Here is a 20,547-nt window from a genome sequence, read left to right on the forward strand (position 1 = left end):
TCACCTTCTGATATACTATATGATAATGTGTTTACTTGTTATGTTTCTTGTTTTCCCCTGACTCCCCATGACAGATTGTAAACACCATCATGTCAGGGATTTTTTTTTTTTTAAGAGATTTTTGACTGAGTTGTCCACTAATGTGTCTCAAGAGCCTAGAACAGTGCCTGGCACATAAAAGGCATATGTAGGAACACGTGAGCAAAGGGGTGCATGAATGGGTGAATAGATGAATGAATAGCGACTCTAAGCCTCATACAACAGGGGTCACAACCTCAAATCCCTTGCTAGCCTGCCCATAACAAACAGACGAAGGAGTAAGTGCCCAGTTGTGACCTTTCAATTCGAGCCAGCTAAACAAAACCCACCCAATGGCCTGCAGGCCCTCAGTGTGCCTTCCTAGGCACTGAACAGAACGTTCCCATTTTGTTGGTGGAGAAACTCTGGCCAGGTGGTTTAAGTGGCCTGCGGCGGATGACAGAGCTGGTACTGAACCGTCGTTGATCTCCCCAGTCTTTTCCCCGTCCCCGCGACTTAGATACTATTTCTGAGAGTCTCGCTCTCTTCCCGTAGTCAGAGGTCAGAGCCTGGTGCCCCCAGGAGCTGAGTCTGGTGTCCCAGTGCGTGCTGCAACGGGAATGGGCGCCCGGGTCCCGTGAGTCGCCGGGAGCGGGACTCCCGCCGTCCCCCGAGCCGCGCCGCGCTCCCGCCCCTGCCCATCCCCGGCCGCGCTGTCAGTCTCCATTAGCGCTAACAGGCTCCAGACAGAGCGGGCCCGGCGCTGGGTTAATGCAATCGGCGCGTTACCTGGGGCGCAGGCTACATTACCAGCCCGGCCCCCGCCCGGCGCGGTCAGAACCAGCCAGCGTGAGCCCCGCCGGCCGCCCCGCGCTTTCAGCGCTCCTCAGGCCGCGCCCGAGCGCCACGCGGCGGAGCCCAGCCCCAGCCCGCGCCCCACAGCCTGGCGAGGCGAGGCGAGGCGAAGCGAGGCGGGTCCGGAGCAGGCAAGGCAGAGCGCACGGCAGCCGGGATCCCGTCGCCGCCGAACGCGTGAGTGCGCCCTGCGCGCGGAACCGAGCTAGGTGTGCCGGGGAGGCCCAGGTTGGGATGCGCAGAGGTAGGGTGCCAGCGAGTTTGAAGTGCAGAGGTAATAAGTGTCCGGGGAGACTCCTGGGGCTCTCGGACGTGGCTCAGACCCGAGCCGAGGGTAGGGGGCAGCCAGCTGCACCCGGCCGGGTCACCGCCCTGGGAAATCTCTGCCTGGACGTGTCCAAACTCCGCCGTTTGGGGACAAGAGAGAGCGGGTGAATGAGGGAAGAGCTGCGGGGTGCCTAGCAGGATCCCTAGGGCGGCAGGGGTGGTCTCCACCTCGAAGTGCCGTCCCAGTCGGGCGCCCCACTACCTCTGCTTCCAAATTTTTCCAACAGACGCGCGCCCTTTTCTAGGAACCTTGCGTCCGCTCAGCGCGCGCCGACCACAGTATCCCGGCGCTCCCGGGAGGCCTCGGGAGGCGCAGGCAGGGTGGAAGGGCCCAGTGACCGCATCTTTTCCTTTTATTCCAGCAGAGTCTCGGCGTGCTCCCAGTATCGCCGACTCCCCTCTCGCCAGCCGCACCCATGCTTCTGGCGCGGATGAACCCACAGGTGCAGCCTGAGAACAGCGGGGCGGGCCCGGGGTCGGAGCAGCCCCAGCGGAAGCGCAAAGCTGCAGAACTCTTGGTGGTGAAAGAGCGCAACGGCGTCCAGTGCCTCCTGGCATCCCGCGACGGCGACGAGCAGCCCCGGGAGACCTGGGGCAAGAAAATCGACTTTCTGCTGTCGGTGGTCGGCTTCGCCGTAGACCTGGCCAACGTGTGGCGCTTCCCCTATCTCTGCTACAAGAACGGCGGAGGTGAGCCCCCTGACGGGCTGGGGGTTTGTACTTGGGAGGCTACCTGAAGTCCACAGCGGTGGCCGGGAGAGGAGCTGGGATACACACGGGAGGAGAAGAGGAGGCGGAAGGGCAAGTCTGGGACGCAGGAAGGGACTGGATAGGGCTCACGGAAAAAGGAGTCCCCTGTGGAACAGGGAAATCGAGGCATGACTTTGGACGGTGATAGGCGCATGCGTGGAAGGACCAGGTTGGGTGAGGAACTCTGACTTTTTGATGGTCCGCAGGAAGGGAGGTGGAGAGCTCTTGACTGGGCGCCGAAAGTGCCCACGGTGACCCCAACTCCAGCGCTCCAGGTTTGATAAAGGACTTGGGTACCCTGAAGGCACTTGGGAGGCCCTGCTCCCTTGGGGACAGAAACCCTGGAACAGAGACGCATAAAGAGAAGCTAGTGGCAGAGAGAACTCCACTCTCGGGTTGGTGGTCCTTTGGCTGGAGGGACCAGAGCACACAGCCTAGGCGGGATTGCATCAGTGGGTACCAAGAACTGGCCTGGTCCTTGAGACAGGAGGCCTGGGTGATTGGGATGAAGCGTCTACCTGCTGGGGTCCTGGCCACGTTGCAGGGTGGAGTGGGAGGAAGGTCTGGAGGAGACCCCAGTCCAGCAACCAGGCTCTCTCCCCCTCCCCCTGCTGGGTGACCGATTACTGTCTGCCCTGGGATGAGAGCCTTGAAATCAACTATAGCCTACTCAGGGGGCAGAGTCCTGGGCGAAGCAGCCCAGGGGGCAGGATCCTGGGGCCTAAAGCCCTAACTCCTTCCTGAGAGCTTCTGCCCAAACCACCCCAGACCTGCCCCCTTTGCTGGGATGAGCTCAGGAGTACCCTGTAGAGAGCCTGGGAAAATGACCCAGAGAAAGAAGTCGGCAAAGGGGTGGCCACCAGCAACCGAAACACTTTTCTATCCACTGGGCCATCTGCCTGGCAGGGGCTCTGGCTCAGGACTCCAGGGGGTCAGAGGGAGGTAGGGTGAGGGTTTGGAGCTGGAGGGAAAGCTCATGACCTTGTTCCATAGGGTCTGGGCCCCTGCTGATTGCTTCAGTGTGTACTCTGGACACTTGCTTTGGGTGAGGAATGGAAAACAGATGATCCAGAGGTGAAACTTTTCCTTGTTTGACTGCTGCATCTTCTCAAGAGTTTCTGGTCAGGTTTAAGCATTCTGGCCCTTTGGACTCAAGGAGGGAGGAAATGCAGATTCTCTGTATTTTTAGCAGACAGGGAGACGAGGAATGAAAGACAGACTAAGAAAACCTAGGACACTCTGTCTAGCATGTCCTCCATGACTGTCCGAGGCTGCGTGTCCCTAGACAGCAGAAGCTTCTGTCATCAATCAGCAATACTGATTGGGTTCCTCTTGGCATGAGCTACAGTGCTAGGCTCTGCAGGGGTCACCTAGATGTACTAACCACCACTTCTGCCTGCCAGGAGCTCTAGTCATCTAAGGGCTTCATTGTCATGCACTACCCATCATTTCCATTGTTATAAGTATCTGTTGAAACTAAAAGCACCCCAGATGGCCAATTGAACACATCAGCTAGATGGATATTCTGGGGCTTTCACTCACACTGTCCGCTCACTTGGCCACCGCCACCAACTGAGAGCGCCTGCTGTATGCAAGGTAGTCTGTACCAGGCGCCCAGGGCACCAAACACAGCACATTTGTCACACGTTCCAATTTTTAGGTGAAGTTGGCCAGAAGCTCCCTCTCCTAGGCTTGCTAGCCCTGCACATCACCCATCCTGAGTCGTTGAGTCATTTGTCTCTTTGTGAGTCTGTCTTCCAAACAGACGGGGGTACATTGAGAGCAGAGACTGTGGCTTTTTCATGCCTGTATTTCTAATGCCCAAGATAAGGGCTAGATCCTGGCAATGTGGTAGAAGGTGCCCGACAAACTTCTGTTGAATGAAAAAAATGAATGAAATGGTTCAAGCCCTCAGAGACCTAATGCCTACCCAGGAACAGCAGAACCCCCAACTCCACCGGCAGGAGCTAACAAAGTGAGGCAGCCTGTGCTGGTGGGAGGCGGGGTTGGCACCTAGAGATCAGAAGCCCTGGCTGTGGAGTCCTGGGTTCCAGCTTCTAGCTGTGTGACATTGGGCACCTCTCCAAGCCTCTGTTTCCTCATCTGTCAAATGGAAACAATGGTGTTCAACTCAGAGGGTTGTTGTGAGGACTCAATGTGATAATGCTGTGGAGGGCCTGGCATGAAGTACGGCCTTAGTAAAGATAGCTGCCACCTCTTATTCACATCCTTGCGATGATGCGCGAGATGGATGGGAGAGGTGTCATGTGCTCTAAAGGCCTGAGGAGAGGCTGCTTAGGAAAGACTCAGAGGAAGTGAGCTGTGTGGTTGGAACTCAGCTCCTTGGGACGGATGGAGCGCGGACAAGCCTGGGGAAGGGAGCAGGTGTACTAGTTGCTCAAGAATGCAGGAGGGATGGTCTCTGAGATTAGGAGTGCAGACTGGCTGAAGGGCAGGCCGGGAGAGATAAGGGTGGAGAGGCAAGTTGGGGCCAGGCTATGGAGACCGTGGCTGGCAGGCTACGGGGTGGGGAGGTTATACGAGTGAATTTCCATTTCTGGCTAGGATGTCTACGGCTGGCACAATGGAGCAGTGCAGTCCCACATCTCAGAGTCTGAGGTGTTCTTACTCTGCACCCCTCCAGGGGATGCTCGGCTGGCTTCTTCTGGGCTTTGTCTCTGCTGAGACCTCCTGGCTGCTCCTTGTGGATCAGTTCTCATCCAGCAATTATAAAGTCAGGCCTAGAGATGGGCAAGCAGGTTGGCAGGTGGATATCCTGTAATTCTAGAAGCAGCCCAAAGACCCAAGTTCAAATCCCATCTCTGTCACTCTCTCTGAGCTCAAGTTCCCCGCTACAGCTGGAGGTGAGCTTGGATGACCCCCAAGATCCGTCCCTCTCCAACGCCTGGCTCAGCACTGCACCCAAGCCAGGACTCACGCACCCTGTTATTTAACAGGCTGTGTTCTCTTCTGGTGCCAATATTAACACGGTAACCTCCAAGTCCAGCTGTTCATGCTGGCCCAGACTGGAGGATGTTTTGAAATGATAAAAGTGCCAATAGTTTAGGCCCCTGGCTAATATATTTTTTTTTGGCTAATATTTTTTGAATGCGTTACTGAGAAAGATCAACCTGTCCGAACATCTTCCCATAAGCCAGCTGCTGGGATGCACGGGGGCAAGTGGCTTCCTTCCAGCCGGGAAAGCCACTCTTGGAAATTCCAAGGCTTTGTTCAGAACCTTCTCAAACAGGGAGGCGGTGTCAGTGGGGCTCTTTCCAAGGTGCTCCGCTCCTGTGGTCTTGGGCCAGGCCTGTGTTGGTCCCCAGGGAGGAGTGGACGGATCCATCGAGTCCCCGTGTCTGTCTCCTTGCCATGGAAGAGGCCACTCTGAATTATCCTTTGTAAATGAACGCTTCTGTTTGAGATGTGTCCGGCTGACAGCTCTGAGCTGTCAGAGAGATGTCCTTTAAGTTCAGACAGACCTGAGTTTGAATCTGAGCCTGACACTTCCCAGAAGTGTGGCCTCGGACAAGGCACTCGTCCTTTTTGGACCTCAGTTTCCATGTGCAGAAAAGGAAGGTGACTGCCTCTCCCCACAGGGTGATATGACATTAGATATAATATAAGCAAAGTACTTACAACAGTGTCTGACATGTAGTAGGGGCTCAATAAATGAAGTTGTTGCTGTTATTTTTATTGTTCAATGATTTTTAACTGCTAGACCCGGGCTAGATACAGGAGTAGGCTGGGGTCCTGATTTTGGAGCAGATTTGATTCTAAGAGGAAGTTAGAAGGGATATAAGGCTGGAAAGTGGTCACACTTGGGCCTGGGGTTTCTAACAGCCTAACCTTATCCCACTGTTTTTTCCCTACCTGGAAAATGGGGATTAACATTCCTATATGGGGTCCCATGAGATATGTAGTTCTGGGTCCCAAATGGGGTTCCCTTCCTTCCTCAAGTGAGCTCAGGGTCTCAGGTACCCACAGACCTTCGGGAATCCTCTTGGCCAAAATATCTGGGGTTCTTGAGGTCAAGTAAGAGGCGGTGACGGGTACAAAAGGCAGGAGTTTGCAAACTCATCGCCCTCGCGTTGGGCCTGGCTGCAGGGGGCCATCTACACCCTGAGCCTGCCAAGCCCGAGGCTGATGGTTCAGCTCAGATGTACATGAGCCAGCCAGCTGGTATGGCCCTTCGGCTAACAAGTTTGCAGGAAGGAGGCATTCATCAGGGGCTGGAGCTGAGACTGTGATCTGGCATTACCGGCATGATTTGGCCCATTGCTCTGAGCTGGCCAAAAAGATCTAGAGGGACTGTTTTCAACAAGGTGGGATTTCATAGGGGTAAATGTTACATCCTGCCCTGTGATCCCAAACCCAACTGCCTAAGTAAGGATTAGGCCACAGCACAAGTGGAGAAAGGCCCCGGGGCTTTCATTAGCTGCAATCCTCTGTGTGAGTCACTGCCGGGATCCATTTATTTAACAAAAAAACCCCACTTACTAAATGCCTGTCATATGCCAGGAATATAGAGGTGAGCAAAAGGCAATCCCTGCCTTTAGGGAGTTCATAGTCTATTACAGATATTCTACAAGTTAACGTCATTTTCAATTCTGTTATTGGAGGTACTATATCCCAAATCCGGGAGGTGAGGTTCCACTCTGTTCTTTGTGAGTTATATTTCCTTCTCTAATATAGTTCTGACCATTCCAAACACCCTGTAATTTGTTCCTCTTAAAGAGACCAGGAAGGAAGAGGTGGGAAACCAGAATCTTTGAGGAGCTTCATTAGTAAGAATCAAGTCAGATCCTGCAAAGTTGACACGGAGGGAGAATTGTCACAGGAGGGGTAGCCTCAACTCCAATTTCCCTGAATTTCACCCCCACTGACCTCCTTAGAGGGGCGGGGTTTAATCTACCAGAGGAGCAAGCATGTTTCCTCACTGCAACTGTCCTTCTCTCAGAACTAGAGATGTGTGATGGCAGGACATGCTTCCCATTTACAGAGCACCTCAGTGCCAGGGACCTCACCTCCGTTATCTCTAATGATCACAGCAAACCAGTGATGCAGGTATTATCCCCCCTTACAAAGGGGGAACCAAAGCTCAGAGAAGTCACATTGGCTCGAGGTCACAAAGCCATAAATAGCATGGTTGGGGGCCAGGATTGCCTCAGATCGAGGCAAGGGGGTAACAGGAAAACTCCGTTTTTGTACACATTCTACCGTCTTTTGACACCAAATATGTGGGGTTTTTCTTAACACCAACCCATCCTCCAACTTTGGGGTGGGTGTCCTACCGTTCAATTCTGACACCACCTGGAGTTAGTGCAGACCCCACAGGTTAGGGCTCAGTCTCACAAGAATTCTCTCACTTCACAGGCCAGTCACAAGGGTCAAGATGTCACCTGTGCTTCTGACCAACCGGCTATAATCAGGGGTTCCCATGATCCCCTCTGCAGGTTTGATAATTTGCTATAACAGCTCACAGAACTCAGAGAAACATTTGCCAGTTTGTTATAAAGGCTATTATGAAGGGTACATGTAAACAGCCAGGTGAAGATGTACACAGGGGGTGAGGTATGGAAGGTTCCTGGGTGCAGGAGCGTCTGAGCCCGTGGAGTTGGGGTGCACCACCCTCCCAGTATGTGCACGTGCTCGCCAGTGCATCAGTCCGGAAGCTTACCAAACCCCCTACGTTTGGGATATTTATGAAGCCTCCTCACAAGGGCATGATCGATATTAACTCAATCTCTAGCCCCTCTTCCTTCCCTGGAGGGTGGGCGTGGGGCTGAAAGTCCTAAGCCTCTAATCATGGCTTGATCTTTCTGGGGACCAGCCCCCATCTAGAAGCCCACCAAGAGTGGCTTCATTAGAAGAAAAGACACTCCCATCACCCAGAAAATTCCCAGGGATTTAGGAGCTCTGCGTAAGATGCTCCTGTCACCCCCATCACACAGGAAGTTACAAGGGTTTTAGGAGTTCTGTGTCAGGAGTCCAGAGCAGAGACAGGGGGTCTGCCCTGGGCCCTGTGCCCTGATCTGCCCTCCTCTCTGCCTCCCCCACGCCAGGGCTGAGAGGGCCTGCCCACCCAGAGCACTGATTCTAACCCCCATCAAACTCCAGGTACCTGGACTCCGGAATTCCCTGCCCAAACACTCCAACATCCACCCACCCCAGTCTACAAGGTCCTCTTACCTGGACCCTGCTTCCCCAGCCTGGACTGTGTTACAGGCCTGCACAGCCCCAGGCCCAAGGGGAAGCCAGAGGCTGTGGACAGAGCTTAGACATGTGGGCACAAGAGTCCACACGTACGTGCAAAAGGCCTCACACACTGCTGGTTGGAGCTGAGGTGGGGATGAAGCAGGGTGCGGGCTCCCCCCAGGCCTCCACACTCCAGCGCAAAGCTCCAAGAACTGGGGATTCCAGATTTGAACTTTATAATAGAACCATGCTGAGTTGTCAAGGTAGGATGACAGAGCAGGTTTGGCTTAACAGCTGTGGCCTGAGTTGTCACCTTTAAATATGTGGATATCGCAGGGTAAGTCTCCACCGGTGCTCTTGTCCCCATTTCTACAAGTCGGGTGGGCCTGCTGCATGCAGCCCTGTCTCTACTGAAATCTCACCTTCTTTTGCACCCTGATGTCTATACCCTTGGGGTACCTGGGAAGCGGGGACAAATCTGGCTACCGTAGGCATTGACCAACTTTTTCTTGGAATTCTGGTGAAAGCCACGGGCAGTGACCACCCATAGCTGAGCTACAGGCACCAGGCGAACGGTCCTGTGGGTTTTCACTTCTTAATACATCAGGATGTGGCCAGTTTGAGGAATCCTACCCTCCACCAACTGGGAAGCTGGGCCAGTGAGGTCTCAGGGACCCTCCTCTCCCTCCTGCAGCCCCTCCCTGATCAGTCTCTCCACCCCCACACCAGGCCTGGCCCACACCTCCTCTCGCTGAGCCACCTCCCACAGGCATCCCGTCCTCTCCCCTGGGGTCCTCCTCACCCACCAGGGGTCTGCTCCAGCACTTCCCATCTGAACTGAGTGACCACTGGCTTCCCTTTTCTGAGGACTTGACATTTGCACAGAGGAGTCCAGAGCCCCTCTCTGACCAGTAGGGTTCCTCTCTAATGGCGGGGCGGCATCAGGCAGTGTGTGCCAGACAGATGCTTTTCTTACTGAATTCATCCAAAGGCCACGGGTCGGAGTCCCTTTCGCAGTTGACAGTCTTTTCTTCCTGTGTTCATGTGAGTGTGTTGACGTGCAGAATCCGTGTGTACCTTTGCATGAAGATGTACAGGTGTGCATCTGTGTACGTGTGTGGATGTTGGAGACCCCTAGGAGCTGAGACCCTCGGGAGGTCTGCCCCTGTCAGCCCAGCCAGAGCATTCCAGAGCCAGGATTCTGGGCCTGTAGCTCCTCAGGTTCTCAGCTCTCTGGCCCTGCATGAGGCTGGATGAAGCTTACACTGCCACGCATGGAGATGAGGCAGGGCCGTGGGAATGTGGCACTTATGGGCCTCGCAGAGCAGTACCTTCTAGGAAGTTTGCAACCAGCCTCGGTGTCCCAGGAGCTGCTGCAGGGCTGTTTCTAGGAGAAGCATCCTTAGCTGACCTCAGGCACCCCTGAAACCTCTTTCTGACTCTTCAGCTCTGTCCTGGCTTCCTCCAGATCTTTCTGCAAGGGGGCTTAGGCCATCTCCCTGGTCGATGTCCTCTTTTAGAATAAGACACTGGCCACTGGGCAGCTTTCTGGTTTTCATTCATACTCAGCCATTCCAACATTCTTGAACGTTCCCCATCTGTTACCACCTGAAGCTTTGGCTGCCCCGCATCAGACGCACTTGGAAGAGTCTTGGGCTTGTGCAGACCCATAATCTTTCCTCCTCTCCTTCCACTGGAACTCCCAGCCAGCACAAGAGGGTTATTTACCTACAACTGGGCAATTTACCTACCTGTTGGCAGTGCCACCCAGAGGGTTAGAGTTGAGAAAACTGGCCAATGGGAGATCCCTGGTGAATTGGCTGACATTGCTTTTTCCTCTGGTTGTAGAAAAGAACATCTAGTTGACAGAGGCAAACCACGGTGCTGAGATCTGAGCCATGACTCCTGGCTTCTTCCTTCCCTGTTGTCCCTTAGACCACTGACTTCAGTCTTCAGGCCTGTTAAATACTCTAATACAGCTATTTCCCTTACTCTCTGGCTCCAGGCCCCCAAGGGCAGTGACAGGTGGCCACAAGGCAGATCCAGATGTGGAGCCAAGCAAGCATATTTACTAGTTTGGACAAGCATCTTGACCTTTCTAAAGCTCAGTTTCCTCATCTTTTACATGGGATTGGTGGTAATTCTCAGGGATGGTTTTAAAGGAATAATTATGCAAAAACTTAGTGTGTGGCTTGGCATATAATGGAGCTCAATAAATGGTACTTGTTACTTTCACCAGCTCCACCGTCACCACCACCACCCCGACCTCCATCAGCATCACCGGCATTGCTATCACCAGCGTGAACAGACGTGGGTTCTAGTGCCAGACTAGCCCTCTCTGTGTGGGGAAAGAGAAGGGTGGAGATTGAGAGTAGAAATGAGGAGGGGAAGAGAGAGGTTAGCATGTGGCCGTTTCAAAGAAGTCCAGCCTGGAGCAGGGGCTGGAGGCTTGGAGCAGCCCATGACCAGCAGACCAGCTGGCTCAGCTGGCCCCAGAGTCCCAGTTTCAGATCACCCTCCACCAAGCCTCTATGCAGACTCATGTCCTCCATCGAGGCTGGGATATTCTGGAATCAACAGAATATTTTGGGAATGGCTCTGGAGCTCTGGAGCCAGGCAGACCTGGGCCCAAATCTCAGATCTATCACTGACCAGTTGGGTGAATTTAGACAAGTCACCAAGCCGCAGTTTCCTCCTCTGAAAAATGGGTGTAGCAGTTGCCACCTGAGATGGTTTCTGGGTAGGATAAATGGGATCACAGATGTCCAGTGCCCAGTGCCCTGCTTGATACATAGGAGATACTCATGTTCCAGTGGTTTCTTCCCTACTGCCCACCCTGCTAGTCCGTCTTCTGCTTCAGAAGGACTGGATCTCAGAGCACTGCAGCCAAAACTTCATGCTTTGTCCCTAAGAGCCCTGGGCTTCCTGAGGAGAAGCCCTGGGAGGAAAGTGGAGACTGACAGTCTGAGTAGCTGGGGGAGTTTGACCCTGGGTGCGTGCGACTTTGCCACAGTTCTCTGCTAGCCTGGTGCCCCGGTTTCCACATCTGTAAAATGGCGGTAGTAATACTTTTAGGGTTGTTGTGAAGATGGAATGAGATATTGCATGGAGCACAGTGCTGGGAACACAGTAGGGAATATTATATTCCTAATATTATCATCGTTACGCATTTCCCGGTTTCTGCACTTTCCTAGTGCGGGCGGGTCAGAGAGTGTTTGGTTTCCAAGGTTACGACATCTCAGCCAAAGGCCAATGGCAGGAGGAGTGTGGATCTGGCCTGGCCACCTCCGGTTGCACCAGGCCAAGGAGCAGCCTAGGCTGACGTGGCAAGTACCCCTGTGAGTCACCTCACGGCGTCAGAGCCCGTTAAGCTCACCCCAGGCTACCAGGCGTACTGAGAACTGTCTCTGGAACTCAGACGTGTCTAATTCTACCAGGAATTTTCCCAGGGACTTGCTGCTGCCCATTGCCAAGGGCTCCCTGTAGCTTCGGCAGTGTTCTGGGTGGGCATCTTCCCTGGTCAGAGACTTGAGCCTCTGACCTCTTTGATCCGGTGTTTGTTTACCTTCAGCCAGCAGTAACAGAATGAGCTTGATGGTTGGAAGACATGAATGCGAATCCTGCTTCTGTCACTTAGCAACAGTGCAAACAAAACCAATTCGACTCCCTTCTCTGCCTTCAGTTTCCCCTGGGGGGAAATAATGACCCTCTCTGATTATTTCTGTGAGCTGATGTGAGACTAAGGACAATCCAGTGAGGTCATGTTTGGGGCTACTCTTCGTTGCGGTGCGCAGGCTTCTCATTGCGGTGGCTTCTCTTGTGGAGCACGGGCTCCAGGTGCACGGACTTCAGTAGTTGTGGCTTTCAGGCTCTAGAGCACAAGCTCAGTAGCTGTGGCTCATGGGCTTAGTTGCTCTGCGGCGTGTGGGATCTTCCCAGACCAGGGCTCGAACCCATGTCCCCTGCATTGGTAGGCAGATTCTTAACCACTGCGCCACCAGGGAAGCCCAAGCCTGTTTAGCTTTGATGAACACAGATTTTACTAATTTGAGCACAGAACCTCACTATTATGACTATGATTATGACTACTGCTATAACTATTATTATGTTATGGCTATTTGTATTAATTGCTCTGATTTACCTACCACAAGACATCCCTTGAGAAGTGGCCGGGTGCCATGAATGAGGACCCTCACAGCTCTGGCTGACATGGGTCCACACACTCTGAGGGGCAGGCCCAAGGCTGAGCAGGGATCTAGGGGCTCACACTCTGCTTCTGTGTCTTCCAGGTGCCTTTCTGATCCCGTACACCCTGTTCCTCATCATCGCCGGCATGCCCCTGTTCTACATGGAGCTGGCTCTGGGGCAGTACAACCGGGAAGGGGCAGCCACCGTGTGGAAGATCTGCCCGTTTTTCAAAGGTAAAGAAGGAATCTGGGGGAGTCAAAGGTTGTTCTAAAAGACTTCTGTGTGCCCCTGGAGAATCTGCTCCAAAGGTGGGATCTGCGGTAGACCAGCTCTCTCGAGATTTACAGTTATTGGCAAGGTCAAGCACGTCCACCGTTCAAAGTTACACGGAACGCGTTGGGGGTGTCAGGGACAGCTTTAGCCTAGAAAGTCTGGAAATCTGGGTTCCAGTCCAGGCTGTACAGCTGAGTAACCAGAGGGAATCTGTTTTCCTGATTGGGAAAAACTCATAGAAGTGTCAGAAGTACCCAGAACACATACCACTACTCTCCCCTCTTGCTCCCATGGCAGACATGATAAGTGGATCACGTGCCTTTCCACCGTGGGCAAGGGGCTTCCTTCCGCTGGGAGAGAATGTTATCATGCCTCAGTGTTATCCTGCCCAAGGGGTGGGGGGAGCTGGGATACTTATGCTCCAACGCCCGACCCGGCTGCTCCCTGGGGCATTAAATGTCCTGGCACTTTCGCCTTGCCTGATGATAAGTGGACAGAAGGGGCTCCAGGGGCAAGAGAGAGCCCTCAGGCAAAGGAATGGGGGGTGGGGCCCTAGGGGGTTTAGGGCTCCGACAATCTGCTACAGAAAAAAAGAGAGGTGTGGGGGGTCGGGTAGTGCAATGGTTGGAGCAAGCTCCCCAGGAGAGGTGGTTCTGAGGAAGCCCCTGCCTGACCCCCTCTGCCCCCCACCCAGGAGTTGGCTACGCTGTGATCCTCATTGCACTCTACGTTGGCTTCTACTACAATGTCATCATTGCCTGGTCACTCTACTACCTCTTCTCCTCCTTCACCCTTAACCTGCCCTGGACTGACTGCGGCCATGCCTGGAACAGCCCCAACTGCACCGACCCCAAGCTCCTCAACAGCTCCGTGCTGGGCAACCATACCACGTACTCCAAGTACAAGTTCACGCCGGCAGCAGAGTTTTATGAGTAAGTCATCAACCCCTTGTCCTGTTCACACGGGCGCATCGAGACCTGTGCTGGGCAGGACCTGAGCCAAATGCTAAGGAAAACCACAGAAGGGGAGGGGGCCACGCCAGTCACTGTAATGTGTACTCAGCAGCCACCACAGGCATGATCCTGGCTAGAAGCCAAGGATACAGCCGTGGACTAAGCTTGAGGAGCTTGTGTTCTGGCGCAGAATGGGGGTGGGGAGACAACACACTAGCAAAAAGGTAAGGAAGCAAGAACGCTGTACAGCGTGAACATGCCCTTCAGGAAATCAAACACATTTTAGGGAGTATAAGTGCTCTTAAGGAACTAAAACCAGTGCTACACAGTGATTGTGTAGGGAAAAGGAACTTTAGTGCAGGTGGTCAGGGAGGGCTTCTAGGAGGAGGTGTCGTAAGAACTGATGAAGTCAGCCAGGGGAACACCTAAGGGCTCAGCTGGTAGATGATGGAGCTGCAGTGAACCCAAGTCAATCTGATCCTGAAGCTGTCACCTGGTCCACCGTGTGCTGCTGTCTCTCTGGGGCTTCCATGGGTGAAAGTAGCCAGAGTTTGTGAGTGAGATTTAGGAAGCGGGAGGCAGGCCAGCTGTGTACAGCTCAGAGAAATTAGTTGGACTATGTGTATGAGAGGCACTGACTGGTGTAGAAGACAGAACATCTTTTAAAAAAAGAAACATTTTATGTTGAAATCATTTTAGAGGTAGAAAAAAGTTGCAAATGTAGTACACAGAGCCCCTGTAGACCCTTCACCCAGTTTCTCCTAATGTTGACACCTTATACAACCATAGTGCAATGATTGAAATCAGAAAATTAACATGGATTAACACTCAACCTGCTAAAGACTATTTTTGAATTTGTTAGTTTTCCCACTAATGTCATATCCTGGTCCAGGATCCAACCTAGAGTCCCATGTGGCATTTAATTGTCACATCTCCTTAGTCTCCTTCAATCTGTGAGAGTTCTTTAGTCTTTCCTTGAGTGTCATGCCCTTGATGCTTTTGAAGAGCACTGGTCAGTTTTTCTATAAAATAGCCCTCAGTGTGGGTTGGTCATTGTTTTCTCCTGATTAGACTGACTTTGACATTTTTGGCAAGAATAACTTGGAAATGACATTGTGTCCTTCTCGGTGCATCATATCAGAGGGTACAGGATGCCAGTCTCTTATTACTAGGCATGTTGACCTTGATCACTCAGCTAAAGTGCTATCTACCAGCTTCCCCCTGTGCAGAGGTAGCATTATTCTCTGTGATTAGTAAGTGTCTTCTGGGAAGTTACTTTGAGGTTATGCAAATATCTCATTTGTCATCAGACTTTTGCCCACAGTTCTTACCATCCTTCAGTGAGTCTTGCAAACAAGGATTATTATTTATAGTGTTGATCTAAAGTGATTTCTAGTCCCATCATTCCCTCTAGATTAATTGAAGAGAAAAGTCCCTTTTCCCCTATTTATTCATTCGTTTGTTTACTCATTTATTCATTTCTATCAGTATGGGCTCATTGGTATTTATTTTATTCTGTGGTTTTAACCCATAGCCATCATTATTTATTTTGTTGCTCCCTAGAATCCTCTCAACCTCTACTCCGTCCTTTTAAGTCCTTGAGGTTGGTAATAGTCAACTTGTTTTCAGTCACCTTATTTCAGATGTTTGCATGGTCTCTTCAGAATGTAGCATCTATTGTCTTTATGCTTCAGGCGGGGGTGAGTCCCATTTTAGCAACCCCTACGCAACTGTTAGCAGCTAAGCAGAAAGTCCCTGGTACAAACTGTGGGGCAGGACAAGTAAATCCCACTCAAACCTCACTCTCAAGGTACACGTGGTCTGAGTAGTGATTGGAAAACTTTCCAGTAAAAAATTAGATAGGAAATATTTTGGGCCTTTGTGGGCCACGTAGGTCTCTTGCATATTCTTTATTTGATTTTACCCTTTAAAAAGATAGAAACCATCCTTAGCTCACAGGCCATAACTCAATGGGCCACAGCTGGATTTGGGGACGGGGCGGGGAGGGGCGGGGCATGGCTTGGTCTGCTGGTCTGGAGCAGTCCTGCTCAGGAGAACTCCCCGTGATAGAAATATCCTATGTCTGCACAGCCCAGTGCAGTAGCTACATGCCACACGTGGTTAGTGAGCAGTTGAAATGTGGCTAGCGTGACTAAGTTGAATTTTTTTTTTTTTGCGGTACGCGGGTCTCTCACTGTTGTGGCCTCTCCTGTTGCGGAGCACAGGCTCCGGATGCGCAGGCTCAGCGGCCATGGCTCACGGGCCCAGCCACTCCGCGGCATGTGGGATCTTCCCGGACCAGGGCACAAACCCACATCCCCTGCATTGGCAGGCGGACTCTCAACCACTGTGCCACCAGGGAAGCCCTGAATTTTTAACTTCATTAATTTTCATTCATTTATGTGTAAATAGCTCGTGGTTACCATATTGGGCAGTGCAGGTCTAGAGGATGGAAAACAACAAATTCACCAACACCAAAACCTTAGGGCCACTCTGCTTTGGTCCTATATATTCCCTCAGCTAAGGACCTTGGAACGAGTCCTGATCATCCAGAGAGTGGGGTTCCTGAGGACCATTTCCACTCCTGCCATCTCGGTGCAGCATGACCAAGGAGCCTTGGTGTGGTTACAGGTGGCCTCTGGAAAGTCTGCTGCCTCCTGGGGCTCGAGGAGTCAGGGTTCTCAGGGCCCAGGAACTACCCTCAGTGAGCCATGGCGGAGAATTTGCTAAGGGTCCTGGACCTGTGTGTCCACCTACCCCCATCTGTGTTTTCTGCAGACTTCAGCAGGCATGTGCACAATTATGTAGATTTGGGAATTTTGTGGGGAGAGGGTCCACAGTTGTCATGGAATTCAAAATCCTTCTACAGCCCCAGACGGATCTGAAGGACTGCTGTTACTTAAAGTAAGCATCTAAGCAACACCATCGTCCCTGTCTTTCTCCTCATCACATCAACAGCTAATCACTTACCGTGTGCCTCAAGCTTTCTGCTAACTTCTCTGTATGTGTTATTTCAGTGTAAGCCTCACACCAACCTGATGAGGTTTCTGTAACTCTTACCTTCACTGCATATGTGACGCGGCCTCATTTTGCAGATGAATAAATCACTGTAAATCACTGGCCCATGGCCACATGGCTAGTCTTGTGCAGAGCCAAGATTTGGACCCAGACGGTTTGCAGCTACAGGACTCGAAGAGTGGGAGCCCCCTTACACTTTGCCCCCAGGAGCCTCACTCTCCTCACCCTGGCCCCTCCCTTGCCAAGCAGTGAAACTCCAGAGTCTGCAGGCTTAACTTCTGTGTTATATTGGATTCTAGCCATTATAAACGGCTATTATTATTCCAAAATACTGTCATAGTCACAACTAACATTTATCCAGCTTAGATTATATCCCAGCCATGCATTTGGAAGTGACATTTGAAGTGGGTTTGAATCCAGGAAGTCTGGCTCCGAAGTCCAGGCTCTTAGCCCAGCAATGCTAAACACTGGCTGCTCATTGGAACCACTTGGAGAGCTTTAAAACACACTGATGCCTGGATCCCACACCCAGAGATTCATTTCATTGGTCTGGGTGCAGCCGGTGGGGCGTGGAGATTTGTATTAACAGCTCCTCCAGTGATTCTAATATCCAGCCAAGGTTGAAAGCCCCTGTCTTAGCCACTGCATTCTCCCATCTCAAACAGAATAGGATCCTTAGTGGGCTCAGGCTAACATGCCTACAGGACCATGTCATGGAAAATCTAGGGCCTCCTTTATTCTTCTCCTTAGGGGTGTGGCCTCGGACAATCCCAGAACCCTTAGGGACCTTGCAGGCGGAGGTTTTAGGCCTTCCTAGTTTATAAGTGTGGTTTGGACTAGGAGATGGTAAAGGATAGTGGAGCTGAGGGTGCTGCATGATACATGTAATTGGTTCCATGCTTTCTCCTTTATCATCCCATGATAAAGGAAGAAAACATGATCGTTCTTTTTGCTCTTGGCAACCCTCGTCCTTATAAATTAAAATGGGAAATGATAGCCTTGTCTCTAGTCTAGTTATTATTTGATTCCTTCTCTGACGTCTTCATAGCCAGCAGATCTGCCCCAGCCGAAGGGAGAAGTGAGTTGGGTTTTGAAACCCAGGTTGCTTTAATTACAGCCTTAAACTTCCTCCCAGCTTGGCTGTGAGCAGAATAAGGTGGAAGAAGATGACATTCTCTTATGTGGGGCTGAAGGGGCTTGGGGGATGTTGTGGGGAGCAGAATCCAAGACTTATTTCTACAGCTTTCTGCTCCACAGAGCTCCTATCCCCTCCCTGCCTCCCCCTTCTTTCCCCTCCTCCATCCTTTTAAGTACATCCCCACCCCAAGCTTCACAGCTGCCGTGAGCCAGGCACCAAGCATCTTCTCATATCCAAGTCCCATTTAGTCCTCGCAGTTCATGGAGGTGGGAATTACTCCTATTTTCCAGATAAGAATGTAGTGGTACAGGTTTTAGGGAAGTGGCAGAGCTGGGATCCGAACCCGGGCCGTCTGAGTTAAGGCCCTCATCCCATCCACAGGCCTCTCCCCTGTCTTCTCTTCCATCCCATCAGAGTCTCCAGTGGGGTGTATTCGGGACAGGAGTGCAGGAGTGTCTGTGGGTAGATCAGAGCCCTTCTCATGCATCTCTTTCTCACCCTGAAGCTGCTTTTGTGTGCTTCTCAGTATCTAAGTCATGAGCTGCCTCTGGATTTGTTTTTGCTTTCTTTTGTTTTTCTTACATCTTTATTGGAGTATAATTGCTTTACAATGGTGTGTTAGTTTCTGCTTTATAACAAAGTGAATCAGTTATACATATACATATGTTCCCATAGCTCTTCCCTCTTGCGTCTCCCTCGCTCCCACCCTCCCTATCCCACCCCTCTAGGTGGTCACAAAGCACCGAGCTGATCTCCCTGTGCTACGTGGCTGCTTCCCACTAGCTATCTATTTTACGTTTGGTAGTGTATATATGTCCATGCCACTCTCTCACTTTGTTTTTAATGGCCCTTTTATCTAAATGCTTCTGCTTTAAAAGTTACCCCCTCTCAGTCTGGGGACCCAGCAGGTAGGACTCCCAGGGCCAACCAACCCTGAAGAGATTAGTTGTTTTTTTTTGCTTTCCTCAGAGCCTGCTGGCCGATTCTCTTGCCATCTTGTACTTATTTAAGCTGACAGATTGAACATATCATTCAAGGGAACAAAACTTCGATACTCCCCAGGCTCTAGGCCTGAGGCCAAATAGCCCAAGGCTGAAGGAAACCCCGAGGCTCTGTAACTTAATCTGTAAAAGGGCACCCTTGGTGAACACGCTCAGGGAATAGAAAACTTCTACCCGCTGCGTGTTCCTGGTGGGGAAGAGAACTCTCCCTCCACCCCAACACTAACCCTTTGCACTTAAATGTCAAGTGAGATCTGAGCCCGTTTGGCCTGTAGACATCGGAAAGTCTGGACCGTGTGCTCCACGATGACTCATTTTCATTAAACTGCTGGAAAACTACAACAAACAACAAAGTTACTTGTACTAATCCCCAAGACTTCGGCCTGTTACGGGAGAGGAGGCTGGATTCACTTTTCTTGGAAATCAGCTCTGGAGTCTGGCTTTTTCACTGATGAAATATCTAGACAACCACTGCAAGGCTGAAAGTGGACCTCACACACATGTGGGTCACCTGGGCCGGTTAGGAGGCGTTTCGGCCATCTGATTGGATTCTAGAGTCATTTTAGCACGTTTGAGGGCAAGCACAGTTGGTTCAGTGCCTTTTTTTTTTTTTCATGATTTTAACAGTCAAATTGGCCAAATGGTTATTGATACCATTCAATACTTGGCCCGTATGGAAAGAAATGGGAAGAAGCAGGATTAAGAGTCAGATGGGCTCAGTACCTGATTCTGGTTCTCCATATTTTTAGATATGCCCGGCCTCTCTTCTCTTCCAATCTCCTCCCTTCCCTTCTCTCCCCTCCCCTCCCCTCTCCCCTCCCCAACCCCATGCTTCTCCTCCTCTTCCCCTCCCCCTTCTGCCCTCCCCCTCCTCCCCTCCCTTTTCCTCTCTCCCCCCCTACTCTTCCCCCTCCCCTCCTCCCCTCCCCCTCCTCCCTTCCCTTTTCCTCTCTCCCCCCTACTCTCCCCCTCCTCCCCCCTCCTCTCCCCCTCCTCCCCCCTCCTCCCCTCCCCTTCCTCCCCTCCCCCTCCTCCCTTCCCTTGTCCTCTCTCTCTCCCTACTCTTCCCCCTCCCCTCCTCCCCTCCTCCCCTCCCCCTCCTCCCCTCCCCCTCCTCCCCTCCCTTTTCCTCTCTCTCCCCCTACTCTTCCCCCTCCCCCCTCCTCCCCTCCCCCTCCTCCCTTCCCTTTTCCTCTCTCCCCCCTACTCTCCCCCTCCTCCCCCTCCTCCCCTCCCCTTCCTCCCCTCCCCCTCCTCCCTTCCCTTGTCCTCTCTCTCTCCCTACTCTTCCCCCTCCCCTCCTCCCCTCCTCCCCTCCCCTTCCTCCCCTCCCCCTCCTCCCTTCCCTTTTCCTCTCTCTCCCCCATTCTTCCCCCTCCTCCTCCTTCCCCTTCTTCTCCTTCTTCTTCCTCTCTCTCTTTCTCTCTCTCTCCCTCCCTCTCCCACTCTCTCCCTCCTTCTCATCATAGGAGAGGGACCTCAGCCAGGGCCTCAGTTTTGAGCTGAGACTAGCAGGGACAGAAGTTCACCAGGCAGATACATTGGGCCAGGAAGTGTGTTCTAGGCATAAAGGAACAGACGGTTCCAAGGCCCAGAGTGACGAGAGCTTCATATAATTCGGGAATGACAAGTGGCTGGTGGTCGCCAGGAGCCAAAGGCATGGTGTGGCAAGGCATGGGGTGCCCTTGGTACAGGGCGACTGAGAAAGGCCTCCGATTCTGAAAGGCACATGTCTTTATCCTCTCTCCCAGGATTCCACAGCGCTGACGCTTTTGACATTTGGGGCTGGATAATTGCGGTGGGAAGGCTGTCCTGTGCATTTTGGACG

At 52.2% G+C, this 20,547-nt stretch overlaps 1 protein-coding gene across 5 annotated transcripts in view; it reads left to right on the top strand.

Moving 5' to 3' along the window:
- The first annotated feature begins 757 nt into the window (after nt 1–757).
- Nucleotides 758–20,547, top strand: part of SLC6A2 (solute carrier family 6 member 2) — a 37,815-nt gene continuing 18,025 nt past the window's right edge. The window contains exons 1-4 of one of the 5 annotated variants that reach the window (XR_010938903.1): nt 758–1,050; nt 1,563–1,890; nt 12,438–12,569; nt 13,304–13,541. Coding sequence is in view for 4 of the 5 variants with exons in the window: in XM_067718214.1 (XP_067574315.1) it covers nt 790–1,050; nt 1,563–1,890; nt 12,438–12,569; nt 13,304–13,541 (959 nt within the window). In the remaining variant the exon portion in view is untranslated. The other 4 variants (XM_067718214.1, XM_067718215.1, XM_067718218.1 and 1 more) reach the window with 4 other exon arrangements.

This window comes from Pseudorca crassidens, chromosome 20, assembly GCF_039906515.1.
Source record: "Pseudorca crassidens isolate mPseCra1 chromosome 20, mPseCra1.hap1, whole genome shotgun sequence".
Lineage (NCBI taxonomy): Eukaryota > Metazoa > Chordata > Mammalia > Artiodactyla > Delphinidae > Pseudorca > Pseudorca crassidens.